Source organism: Oikopleura dioica, chromosome 2 (genome assembly GCF_907165135.1).
Source record: "Oikopleura dioica chromosome 2, OKI2018_I68_1.0, whole genome shotgun sequence".
Classification (NCBI taxonomy): domain Eukaryota; kingdom Metazoa; phylum Chordata; class Appendicularia; order Copelata; family Oikopleuridae; genus Oikopleura; species Oikopleura dioica.
Window position 1 is genome coordinate 741,941 of NC_137292.1, and position 12,604 is coordinate 754,544.

Genomic DNA, 12,604 nt, shown 5'->3' on the forward strand with positions numbered 1-12,604 from the left:
CGGTCTAGATTTGATAATTCGATACCACCGTAGATAACGGATATTACAAAGTAGTTTTCTGCTTTGGTAAAATTTATTTACTTTGATTGAAAGAAGAAAAGTGCTCTCAGTAGTAAGCATTATCTGTTTTCATTTTTAATTGAAGATAATTTACAGTTTTTCGCTCGAAAGAATACCAACTCGTCTTCCCGATTCCAAAAGACCTCGACCGGCAAGGCAGATGAAAAGGGGAGGAAAAGCGGGTTTAACGGATTCAAGAGCTTTAACGTAGTTCTGTTTCGGAAAGTTGGAGAACTTAAGTTTTGGGTTCGAAAAGAAAGGGGTTGGTTATGGAGGGTATGTACAAATTTAAGGTATATTCTGCAGATTTATGATGAAATAACAAGCTTTATCTCTAAAAGGAAGGAGGTTCTGAGGGGATCAGGTGACTTTTTTCCGGGCTCAGGACTCTTCTCTGAGTCAGGAGCCTATGAACTACAGATTCTGAGAAACCTGAGTTATTGACCCTGAGTCTGGGTTCCATAAAAGAAGTCCCCTTTAGGAGCCTGATTCTTTTAGAAAAAGAGCTTGTTTTTTCTACGAGGTGTTTATAGTGCTTCGGGAAATGCAATTCGGATACACAAACGCTCGGATTTACGAGTGTTTGTGACGAAAACATTTCCGTATTGTCGAATTTACGAAAAGAAATAAAGAAAAAAATAGTCATGGTAAAAAAGCTAAATAAATTATGAAGCAGCAGTTGGGGTCACGATCGAGTCGCTTGTCGGCAGTGAAGTGGACTCGTGCAAAGATCCGTTTTCGGAGCATTTCTTTCTTCTGAACAGCTCTCGCCAGAGTGCCGCTGCGAGCAGAAAAGCAAGGAGCTTGACGCCGATCGTCAAGCCGAAGTAGATGTAGCGGAAAATATCGGGACTGGAAAATCAATCATTATCAGTTTTGCGAGCAAAGAATACCTGTAAATTGCGCACGCGCCTGTATCGTCGTCGCATTCAGAAGCAGTATTGTCCCAAAGAATGCAAGCCATATCAATAGCGGCGCCAAAATACATGGGGGCCTACAAAATATCATTATTTTGGTAATGAAATGCGAACTTACGGGAATATAAGCAAGCAGTCGCATGATGAGGAACTGGACACCCATCGCCAGCGGTCTTTCATCATCTGCGCAGCAACGGAGGGTAATCATAATCGCAGGAGTCTGGGCACTAGCAGTAACGCATGTTACGACAAAGACGAAGACGAGGAATGGCGCCATCATGTGGAAACAGTCCTTTTCACAAGCGCCTGAAAGGATGATCAGTTTTATCATATCGAAAGAGGCGTACCAGTGGGTATCGATGGCGCAGCGGGATTGCCAAGACAGGCGCAATCAGCAAAGGAGCCATTGACTGACATCTGGCAGCCGGCAAGACAGGGGTTGACGAAAGTCACGTGCTCGTAGCACAGCGGTTGATAAACGCCGCTACAATCGCAGTTTTGATTGCATTCGGCGAGCGGCAGCTCCCCATGATCGCTAATCGTATCGCTCTCTATTCGAATCGGTAAAAAAGCGGTAAAGAAGAGTCCTTTCTACCTGTAGGATAGTCGATCGTGACGCCTGCGATAGGGGCGCTTCCGCATTTCAGAAAGAAAACAGGAATGATCAGGCAAATCGAGAGGATCGAAGTGAAAGTGGCCATTTTCGCACAGCCGACCATGTCCAGATCGAAGCGACGGATCAAATACCCGCCCAAGACGATGCCAAGTCCGGCGGCTGAAAAATAGAAATAAGCAACTTTCGTAACTAATGAATCCAAAGAGAAAAAAAAATTACAGGACTTCTTACCTGGCAAAAGAACGCCACCACAGAGCAAAGCAGAAATTGAAGAATCGATGGAGAACTGTTCTTGAAGATATTTCGGCATAAAAGTAAGGAATGAAACGACGATTGTAAACTCGCAGCACATTGTGAGAGTCACCAGGGTGAAGGCTTTGTTTGACAGTTGTTTGATTAGGTTTCGAGGCAGATCTACCAAGAGGGGTTCAGAACGAAAGGAATAAGATTGAAAATTACCTTTTATAGAATTCCCAAAGCTCATCTGTGAGCTTGTTGTCGATTGATTGATGAGTTCTTCGTTCAATTCAGAATTCTCCGACGAGTTGAGCTCGACGATATTGCTAGGGTGGGTTTTGAATTTAATCGGGCAATCTTGGTCCTGCTCTCTCCCTGATCTTGAAAACATAAACCAAACATATCATACATGTATGGATAGAGCTTTTCAAGATCTAGCAACTCTGCATTGGAATTCCAAAAATATCAAATATAATCAGTTTTATCGGAGTTTTTCCTTCAAAACTGGGTTGCATTTTTGAAAATTGAACAGTGCGAGACATGAATTCAGATTAGATTTCAACATTTTTAACGCCTGAAAACCGGTAATTTTTGGCTGATTTGTTATTCAAATGCAGAGTTTATCAACCTGTGGGAGATCGAAAAGGATCTGATTGTTAATTTTGGTGAAAACCGGCAATTCAGATAAAAATCCGTATGCAAAAACCGGGAATTTCTATAGATTTCGGAAATTCCAATGCAGAGTTTGTAGAGCTCAAAAAGCTCTTTCCAACCATGTGTCATATGTTGGAGGTTTATTAGAAAAGTTCGGAGCTACAGCCAAAGAAAGATTGCCCGATTAAATTCAAAACCCACCTAGGCGGCTGCTTTTTGAACAGAAACATGGGAAGCAAGCTGAGGAAAACGAAAACAGCGGCGATAAAGTATCCAAGCCACCACTGACCGACCCATCTTGTATCGGCTGGGCTGACGGAAGGCTCTTGAAACGGATCTACCCAGCGGTTTTCGACTAAATAGAAGATAGAAAGGCTGGTTTGATTGTAAAAATGCAGTAACTTGAACTACTCGGTCTTAATTGTGGAGTGTTTATGCAACAATTTCAATTGTTTCTAATTCAAGCGTTATCTTGATTTCGGGAAATTGTCGGAATAAAGTCTGCCGAGCCGTTAAAAATAATCGAATTCCAGTTTGTTGAATAGAAAAATTTGAGTAAACTGTTAACTCATTTTCAAGTAGACTATTTCTCCTGGGTTAACGAAGCTATCACACTATTTTTGGTAAATAATCGATTGTTATGCATTAAATATTTGTTACTCTCTTTCTTACGAAATCGAGACGAAGTTATTAAAGAGAATCTCGTAATTCAGTTCGATTTGCATACCCCCCCCCCATTACCTTGTGAAGCAAGAACATAACCAGCTGCTGGTCCAATCGCTCCAACAAGATAGACCACCGAAACATAAACAGGCGCAGATCTCACTGGAGCAGCGTCGTGGACATAAGTCGTCCCTAAAATCCAATAACAGTCGGGGCCTTCGCCGTTCTTTTACCTAAAGTGTAAATGGGACTTCCACCCATGCCAATGATCAAATTAGCGAGCAGAAAAATGAACATGTAAAGCGAGTTCTTTGGGCCGACGTTAAGACAGTCGTCTGGATTGAAAACCGAGTAGTTTGACTGGCACAGGTCGCCGTCGATGCTGTTTGGGTCCGACCCGCTGGGCTGGTACAGACCCGAAATCAGCTGCGGAAGGGTGAAGAGGAGGGAACCCAGGACGACGAGGAAGCCGCCTCCTGCCACCTAAAGAATGCGTTTTTAGGAAAATGTTCAAAAAAGAAGGAAACGAACCCATCTGGGACGATTGCCGCTCCCACCAAACCAAGAGACGAAAACGACGGTGCTTAAACTTCCAATATCGCCGGCGGAGATAATCGTCCCGATTTCAGAAGATCTGAGGGAGTATCTTTGTTCTATCGAAGTTGAGACTCCAGCTGTGTAGCCAGAGCTAACCATCGACTGAAAAGAGAGTTGTCAAAACCCTAGAGGAATTTGAAGATTCTTACCTGGAAGAAAATATACATCGAAAAGCAAACCAAAAAGCCCTTCGCCGTAAAGAATATCCTCCTCAGCTTCTTGAAGGGAGCAAAACATCTGCAGCAAAGAAATCGTCGCCATTTTGATTCGCCTTTGCCGATATCTGACAGCATAACGCTCTGAAAACGAAAATATGAGAAACAGTTCAGTCACTGAACTTCAGTGGAAAATGATTCTAAAGACAGAGGGGTGGCTAAAGCCTGTTTTTAATGCATTTAGACAGTCTCGGTCTCATTTTTCTGAAGGTCTCGGTAAATATTCTTGAGGCGGTTTACTGTCTTGTTAAAATTTCAAAGATTCTCGAAGAAAAAAAAGAATCATCATTCATGAAGCTTCTTTTTGACTGGGCTCGGTAATCTGTGAAGCAAACCTGAGTCAGGGTATGAAAGATCCTTGATGAAACGCCGGGAATGATTTCTGATCCTGACTCAGGTTTTCAACGCAGGTTGCCGCCCTCTGCTTTCAGGACCCAAACTCAGGCTTGTTTCTCTCTCTCCGAAATTCCTCTTTCCAAATAGCTACGCCGTAACTCATCGAAAATAACATTATTTTTACGAGCTCGATTCACCTTTTTTACAACTGTTAGATTCGGAGAAATTATCCTCGGAAAATCGAAAGATAGATGTTTTTCTTTAAATTTGAGAGATTGATTTCTTCTCTTGGTCGATGGAATTAGCAAAGATCGATCTCCCAAGCTCTCGCGGTTTTTTAGAGAATTCAAACGCAACTTTTGTCGAATCTTTTCGATTCTTTGAAAGTGGGAAACGGGCTAGGAATGACACACCCAGCTTATGTAAGCTTGAGCTTGAATGTGAACTCGAAAAGATCGAAGGTGAAGGTCATGTTATTACATAATATTCAATAATTTGGTTGTAAATAGGAGGGAAAAGGCCTCAGACTCAGGGTCGGTACCCTTACTCAGGTTTTCAATACAGGTTTCTGATTTTCGGTTCACAGACTCCTGTGTGGAAACCTGAGTCAGGAATACGAAAGAGCTTGTTATACCAAAAATCTTGAAAAAGGACTGAAAAAATCATTTTACCGACCCTGACTCAGGTTTCTACACAGATTGCCGGACCCGGCGATTTCTTCACAGAGAAGTCAAAACGGTGAGGGAATAAATCTTTTGTAGACAGCCAATAAAATCGATAAATGTACCCTTGCCAATTCTTAGAGATTCTTTTATATTCACAAAATCATTAATAAAAACGGGTCTTATTTTGAGGCTCTCTTGGGAAAAGGCAGTTTTATCCACGGTCAGAAGAGTGATTCTCCAGTGGAGAATGGCGGTGAATAAAGCATGAATTCAGCGGCTTTTCGTTTTTCAAAATCGAAAGCGAAAATAATCAAATATTTAAAATTGAGAAACTTGACTTGCCAAAACATCTCATTTTTTCAAACCTTCTATTTGTTAACTTTCTCTTTTTATGTTTTCTTGGAAAAAAGAAACGGCGCAAAAAAGAGCTTTGCTCGTTAAAAATGCTCTCAGATCTTGAAATAACTGCTCATCAATTTGCTGCTTTTGACCTTTCTTTTCCATTCAAAATTGGAGAAAAAAGATGTTTCTTTTTTAAATAAAAAAGATATAAGAAAGTGATTAATTGGCAATCGACGCGGCTGGAAGATGGGTCTGACGGAAACTCAACCTCATCACCTTAGTTTGGTCATTTCCGGTTCCAACTGGAACAGAAAAGTGCTTTTTTGGCCGCTTTTTTTTTGAAAATTTTGCCATTTCAAATTTCAAAAGTTATCAAAAATAAAAATTTGGACCAAATTTTTGGTCAATTTTTCGCAATAATTCTGAATTTTCAATTTTTTGGCCAATATTTTGATTACAAGCAAAATTTCTAGATTTTCTTTGACTCCAAAATTCGACCAAAAAATTGACCATTTTTCGGTCGAATTCAAATTGTTCCAAATTGACCTAGATTTTCACTTACGTCGCGATAAATTTTCTCTTCGTAACTTCTATTTAGATTCAGCTTTTTCTCTTTATAACTGTTTTGAGAGACAGTATTGTCGAAGTAAAAAGCACACAAATGAGAAGCGAAAAAAAGTGATTGTTGTGTTTAGAGCTAGTTTCTCGTGGAAAGAGTATGAGCCCCTATACGGGGGCGAAAATGACGCGAAGAAGGTTGCTACTTGACATGGCCCCAGGGGAGAGAACGAGAGAGCCACTCGCTCAATAGAAATGACAGTAAGGTGTCAAAGGAGAAATTGCGACTAATTAAAGTTTTAGGAAGGCAATCGCAAATTAGAATGTTTCAGATTTTTAAAAAGTCATTCTGGAATTATACTTTTTCCAGAATAAAAAAAATTAATGAGAAAAAATTAGATTTTCACAAAAAAAAGTTTTTAGGAAGATTTGCAGTTTATTATAAAATTTATTAAAAAATCATTTTTAATAAAAATTATTAATAAATTAACAGAAAAATAAAAATTATCAAATAAAAAATTACCTGTTCGGAACTTTCTGACTCTTCTCTAGAATCCCCCATTTCGGTCGATTTCTAGATTTTTTTTCGTTTATTTTTTTATCCTCTCATTATTCCGTTTTTTGGACAAAAGAGAATTTCTCGGATTTCGTTTTTTCTCGCTCCGGCGATTTCTCAAGTCTTTTTTCAAATTTAGCCGATTTTTGGAAAGTCGCCAAAATGCGCTCCGGGGCCAATGAGGTGCACTGCGCTGAAGATTTGAATTTCCGAAGATCGAGATTTTAGGGCAACTTGGGCGATGTAGAGCGGAAAATTGAAATTTCTTGAACTAAAGTGTGATTCGCCCGGTTTGGTTTTATTGGAAGAGGATGATGATGAGGTCGATCTGATTGACATTGACTCGCAATCGGAATAATTTCATTTGTAGCTTTTGTGATCTGCTGATTATTTTTCGGAAATTTTATTAACCAAAATGCGCTACAAAATTTTCTATATTCTATTTCAGGTCTCAAATCTGCAAGAATAGTGAAGTTGATCGTAGCAAACAAAATCAGCAAGATGTCCGGGGAGCCCATAATTGATGAAAACACATGGGTGTGCAGGATCGTTTGGTTCGTATCCATACCATTTCAAAAATGGACTTCGATTGCCAGTCACAGTTGAGTATTGCTTCGCATTTGACCCTTCTCGCACTCCTTATTTCCAATTCAAATGTTATTATTCTTCAGGGTACTCTAACCTCATCAACCTGCGAAGAAAACCTGACTCAGGGTCTGAAAAATCTGACGAAATTTTTCCATGAAGATTTTTCAGGCCCTGACTCAGGTTTTCTTCGCAGGTTTTCGAGCCAAGAGTGAAACCCTACCTATATATTCAAAGCCTCTTTGTGGTAGCTTCATAAATTCGTTCCACTCTTCTTCGTTATCGAAAAATACCAAGTTTCCTCCTTGTTGATTGCACTAAAATCCCCTCTCTCGATTTTTTAGGAAACAAACTTCACCTTGAATTCGGCGAGTTCCATCGTCGACAATCCATCCTGTTGAACGAAAGTTACTTTTTTCGGTCGTTTTGTCGGTTCAATTTGAGCGTCGAAATTCTCTTCGAAGCGACAGGTGAATTTTCTCAAAGTATAACTTCTCAATTAGAAAACCGTGGGATAATTAAAGTTTACCAATAATATGCCGCCCATTGCTTTGAAGATGCATACCAGTAGTTTAAAATGCAGGGAGCATAGTAGACATTTGGCTGACCAACACCGAATTGAAGAAATGTCGTGTTGGAGCCGTCCGTGTTTCGATAAAAATACTCCGAAGATGACTTCCAAGTTACTTGGCGATAACCCAGGTGCTCCCATCTTGGTGAAAATTGATCGACATAGACGTCATACTCTTCTTTGGTTCGAAAGAAGGCCAAATGGCCGCCTCGGTCCTGGCAAAACAATTCAGCTCCTTCCATCGTCAAAGAAGGATCTTCCTGAGTTCGTTCGAACCAAACTCGGGCTTTGCGTGTTGTTTCAAGAGTTGTTGTGGTTGTGACGATGATGGTTGTTGTTATTTTTGTTTTCAAAAAGCTTGGTGTTGTCGAAATCATTGCAGGTGTTGGAGGCATCATTGTTGTTGTCGGAATCATCATATTTCTTGTGCTAAAAGTTATCGTCGCATTTGCAGTCGAAATGCTGGTTGTTGCGCCTATCGATTGGCTGGTTGCCATAGGGTCGGTTGTTGAAATAATTGTTGAGAACAAAGTGTTTTGCGGTTCGACTGTTGTCATGGAATTAACCTCTGGTCTTGCTACAGTCGAAGAATGGTGGTCGTCTGATCCTGGTGAATTAGATCCATCTTGTAGGAAGACCTCTCTTTTGCTTAGAAAAGTAGGATTCAAGAGATTCAACGAAATCCCGAAAAATATAATTACAAAGAGAGCAATCTTCAGAAGTCTTACAGTTCGTTTTTTCATTCGATAAAAGTGGCATTTTTGAGAAACAGTGCCGCGAATAAAAACCGGTAGGAGATTGTTTAAAAATCTGATTTAACACTGATAGACTCGATAAATACTTCACATGTTTTTCGACTACCTGTCAAAGAGGGGAAAGATAACAGTTTTGAGAAGTTATATAAAAAAATAAACAGCTACTCTGAAATTTCCAAATTCGAAGGTCTTCTCTCTTTTTAACGGTTTTCTTTTTTTACGAAGTCCTCCCGAAGGCACAGTCTATTTTCCCAACGGGTTAAAAAGGTCCACCTCTGGCGTATCATGATGGCTTTTAAACAAAACCCAGATATTTATGATAAAAAGTTGTCATGTTATTCAACTGCCTGTCTGATAGAAAACAACCAAAGTCAAGCTTTCAAGAAACTCTCTGTTTATTTGTTTCAAAATACGAGAAGACAGTTGATGATTTCAAACTAAAGTAAAGTTTTACTTACTTTTAAATAACGATGCATAAGAAGAAGAAAAGATGAAGATAATTGAAGGCGGCGGCGATCGTTAACGAAGACAGACTGCATAAGCTCTTTATAAATAATTAATAAAAAAGAACATTTCAGTCACAAAATTCTTACTTTTTCGCTCTGTTCCCTAGAAAAACTTCGCCTTTGTAAATATATGCGCCCTGAAGATAATTCGGATTGTTTCGGCACCATGGAATATCGCCAGTTTCACCGCCTTTGTATTATAAATTGACAAAAATGTTTATTTGGTTTTTGGACGATAACCTTTTTCGAAGTATCCAGAAAGAATTGGCCTGGAAGTCGTTCCTTTGATGTTGTCGACTCGTTTCCAATACGGATTTTTATCATTGCCGAGAAAGAGCTTGTTCTTCTCCACAAACGTCGTGTTCAGCTATCGAGTACAAATGTATCGCGCAAGAATGACACTGTGTTGTACCTGTAGGATGTCACAGTCGGGTTCAGAAGCAACTTGAACAAGGACTTTTCCGTCGTCGTAAACTTTATCAGCGCAGACGAACTCAAATTCTCGCCATTTCGAGCCGCTCGAAAGGTCATTATACAAGCAAAATGAACACCTGTCTTGCGAGATGCATTCTTTGTACATAAAAAAGATATACCCGGGTTTTGTTTTGGCAAGATCGAGCTTATTTTGGATATTTTCGCGGAACTCTTCGTTGATTTCAAGACCTTCGAGATCGAGAGAGTACTCTGCTTTTATCCAGTAAAGAAAAGTCTGTCGATGAATGTGGTCAGGAATCGGCATGAAAGTGTCGATTTTCATTTCTAGCATGGTACCGTTGTGTTCCAAGCAGAAGGTTTTTGCTTCTTCGTATGCTTTTGTTATTTTTTATTGCCCCGATATTTTACCCAGAAATCCCTCTTACGTAAAGAAGTTGGCGATATAATTGCATCCATCAATTTTCCCCAATAAAATGCTCTGACTTCAAAAAGCTCTACGGCTTCTGTTTTTTCCAGGTGTTTGTCTTGAAGGTGCTCTTCGTTAGGATCCCACGCGCCGATCGTTTTTAGCGGTTTTGAATGGCTAATTTGTTTGACATCTTCGTCTTTTTTTCGAAATGCGATAATAAATGGATAAATCGGGAGACCAATGCCGATGAAAAATGAAACAAAAAGTAAAATTATTAATTTCTTTTCCATTTCGTATTTTACATTGATTTTTTTTCTTCTTACACACTCGTTCTTAGTCGGCGAACGAAGTTGTAGCCGTGTGATCATCCAAGCGGAGTTTATAGCAGTAGAGAACGAACAATTTATATCTAATCTAATGAAAAGATATTGAGTGTAGTTCTGCCCTCCTATATTTTATTCGATGAAAACTCTGGGCAAAACACGCGACAAGCTTCAATAGTCACCAATAAATCGTTAGAATCTTTATGCATGATTGACTAAAGATGCTTATTAGGATATAAGGACACAATATAAATCCGTTTTGATTTTTTAATAAGAAAATATATTTTTAAACAGACATGTGTTGGCTTCAATAGCCAGGGAAACTTGTATTGTGAGGGTTAACTTGCGGTGTCTTCACTTCCATTCGCTGGTAATTTGGCTGAGCTGAGAAGAGTTTCTCGATTTTCTAGAGTGAAAAAAAATCCGAGAAAAAAACAATAAACTTAAATTTTAAAAGTGAAGTATGGATTTGCCTCGTTTTATCATTTTCAACGATAAGTATTTAACAGTAATCATAAATTTGGTATTAGGAGTAGAATCAAATCTCATATTTTTATCTCAAAAACTTATCCTTGTTGGGGATACATCCATCCGCCCTGGCCCCCTGTTGTGCCAACGGGTGCCATAGCAGCATTCGCATTCCACTGGGCCGAGCTTGTTGGTTTGTAATTCATCGACTGGGGCCGAGCCGGTTGCGAGTAAGTGGGAAAGCTGAAATCGGCAAAGTCCGTTTCTGCAAAATTCGACGCGTTGACTGCTGATTCTAGTTGTTCAATCGCCTTTTGTTGATCTTGAAAACAATTTTTCAAGAGTCTGGAGAATGTTTGCTTACTTTGGATGTAGGAAAGGATACTTTTGACCTTGAAACTGTTCGGATCGTAGTGGCCATGGCGCTTGATTCTGTTCAAATCGCGAATCAGCATGTTTTGCTCGTTTTTGAGCTTGGTCAGATGCTGCTGCAAAACAGCTAAAATTCAGAAAATAACACAGTTATAAGGCTACTTTTTGACAAACCAGAAGTCATATTGTCTGTCTGAGAGGGCTGGAATCCAGCAATATTGTCAAAATCCGGATAAACAGGAGCCGCAGGAGTGACAGGGACATGAACAGGGACCTGCACGGGCACTGGAACTTGAACGACTTGGGGCTGTTGGGGAGGCGGTTGGATCATCTGGATGGGGGGCTGCTGTGGAGGAGGAGGGAGAGCTTGGCGGTTCTGATTAGCTGCGATGGCGATGATGATCTTGTGAATTTGCTCGTTTGTTTGGCTTTGAAGTTGAATGTTCTGCTCGATCAACGAGATTTTGTCCGACAAGTCTTCGAGAGAAACGCCCATTGTAGACGGCATCTGGTAGTATTCTTGCTGCGGATGAGCTTGAACGGGAGGGGACGGGAGAGGAGCTTGTGGCTGGGGTTGCTGCTGGACTGATTCTGGTTGTGGCGCTGGTGGTGGAGGCTCTTGCTGAACTGGAGCGGGCGGTTGCTGGACGATAACTGTCACTGGTTCTTTTGCTTGGCTTAGAAAATCAGCTTCTTTTTTTAGAAATTTTTCATTTGAATTTGCAAGCCCTTTCCTGCTGTTTTTGGCGGCGGTGGAGTTTTTTCTTTCTTTGGCTCTTCCTTCTTCTCTTCTTTTGGAACCGTCACATTGATTGTTGTTGACTGTGGCTGTTCCTTAGATTTCTTCTTCTTCTTTTTCTTCGATTTCTTGCTTTTCTTTTTCTTCTTCTTCTCGGCTTTTTTCTCTTTTCTCTCCCGACGCCGCTTTTCTCGGCGTCTTTCTTCCTGGATTTCTTCTTCTACGACTTCCTAGAAAGAACAGAGGGGCTAGAAATGCTTTTTCGATTACCTTAGAAGCACCACAACCCATTTTTCAGATCTTTCTCTTCAGATCGATTTCGCTGAGTTTCTTCTCTGAAGTCCCTTTTTAATCAGTTTCTCGTGCTCGCAGTCAGCTTCCTTGTTTGCCCCGCTGTCAGGACTTATTTGCCTCTTAACATTTTGAAACCACTACTATCGGGTTCCTATTTTTCCTCTGCTGATTTTCTTTCTTTTAGTTTGCAAGCAAGGTAACGTCGATCATGTTTTATCGCAGTTGAATAAACAGAATCTTGAATCAAGATTCGAATTTGAGGCTATAAAGGAGATATGACCTTTTTGTTATTGACTTTTGGGTTGGCGAAATTTGGAGTCGCTAATTTTCCCCGATAATTTGTTGATCAGCAGATCATGGGACGAAAAAAATGGAAGAATCCTAAAAAAGCAGGTGGCATTTACGATAGGGCAAATTTTATCTCCTGACAAAAGATTTTAACTACGACGATGATTCTCAACAATTTGTTTCTACTCAGAACTTACTTCCTATCGTTCATAATTATTGTCTTTGGGAAAAGAGAGAATGAGCAAATACTCGTCGACTGATTCGGTTTTCAGGAAAATTTTTCAGAGAGTATTTATGATAAATAATTTATCGACTAAAACCAAGTTTTTCTTATGGCCAAAATTTTATTTGAAAATCATCATTTTAAATTTTTAAATGTAAACTTGAGCAAACGTCATTCACAAAAATATTTTACGAGGCATCCACGTCTCCTCGCTGACCAA

The 12,604-nt window shown here is 39.9% G+C and overlaps 3 protein-coding genes across 5 annotated transcripts; all 3 read right to left on the reverse strand.

Moving 5' to 3' along the window:
• Window positions 1–54: 54 nt before the first annotated feature.
• On the reverse strand, window positions 55–6,592 carry LOC145696879 (solute carrier organic anion transporter family member 5A1-like). Of its 3 annotated transcripts, none has more exons than XM_081773983.1 (13): window positions 6,384–6,592; window positions 3,894–4,043; window positions 3,679–3,846; window positions 3,381–3,630; window positions 3,226–3,339; window positions 2,686–2,839; window positions 2,053–2,156; window positions 1,825–2,007; window positions 1,573–1,752; window positions 1,325–1,528; window positions 1,096–1,283; window positions 954–1,054; window positions 55–912 (listed from the first exon to the last, which is right to left on the reverse strand). In XM_081773983.1, the coding sequence occupies exons 1-13, from the start codon at window positions 6,420–6,422 to the stop codon at window positions 726–728; spliced, it is 2,022 nt and encodes a 673-aa protein (XP_081630109.1). In that variant the 5' UTR covers window positions 6,423–6,592; the 3' UTR covers window positions 55–725. The 3 variants fall into 3 exon arrangements, with proteins under 3 accessions (XP_081630109.1, XP_081630111.1, XP_081630110.1); XM_081773985.1 differs by lacking the exon at window positions 6,384–6,592 and adding an exon at window positions 5,865–5,992; XM_081773984.1 differs by lacking the exon at window positions 6,384–6,592 and adding an exon at window positions 4,493–4,650.
• A 2,147-nt stretch (window positions 6,593–8,739) lies between these two features.
• Window positions 8,740–9,948, reverse strand: LOC145699797 (uncharacterized). The gene is made up of 5 exons (XM_081777057.1): window positions 9,694–9,948; window positions 9,246–9,643; window positions 9,074–9,200; window positions 8,921–9,023; window positions 8,740–8,871 (listed from the first exon to the last, which is right to left on the reverse strand). The coding sequence occupies exons 1-5, from the start codon at window positions 9,722–9,724 to the stop codon at window positions 8,847–8,849; spliced, it is 684 nt and encodes a 227-aa protein (XP_081633183.1). The 5' UTR covers window positions 9,725–9,948; the 3' UTR covers window positions 8,740–8,846.
• A 315-nt stretch (window positions 9,949–10,263) lies between these two features.
• Window positions 10,264–12,048, reverse strand: LOC145696177 (uncharacterized). Its single transcript, XM_081773174.1, has 5 exons — window positions 11,850–12,048; window positions 11,569–11,809; window positions 11,015–11,506; window positions 10,833–10,967; window positions 10,264–10,790 (listed from the first exon to the last, which is right to left on the reverse strand). Exons 1-5 carry the CDS (start codon window positions 11,868–11,870, stop codon window positions 10,567–10,569), a joined length of 1,113 nt encoding a protein of 370 aa, XP_081629300.1. The 5' UTR covers window positions 11,871–12,048; the 3' UTR covers window positions 10,264–10,566.
• Between the last annotated feature and the right edge of the window lie 556 nt (window positions 12,049–12,604).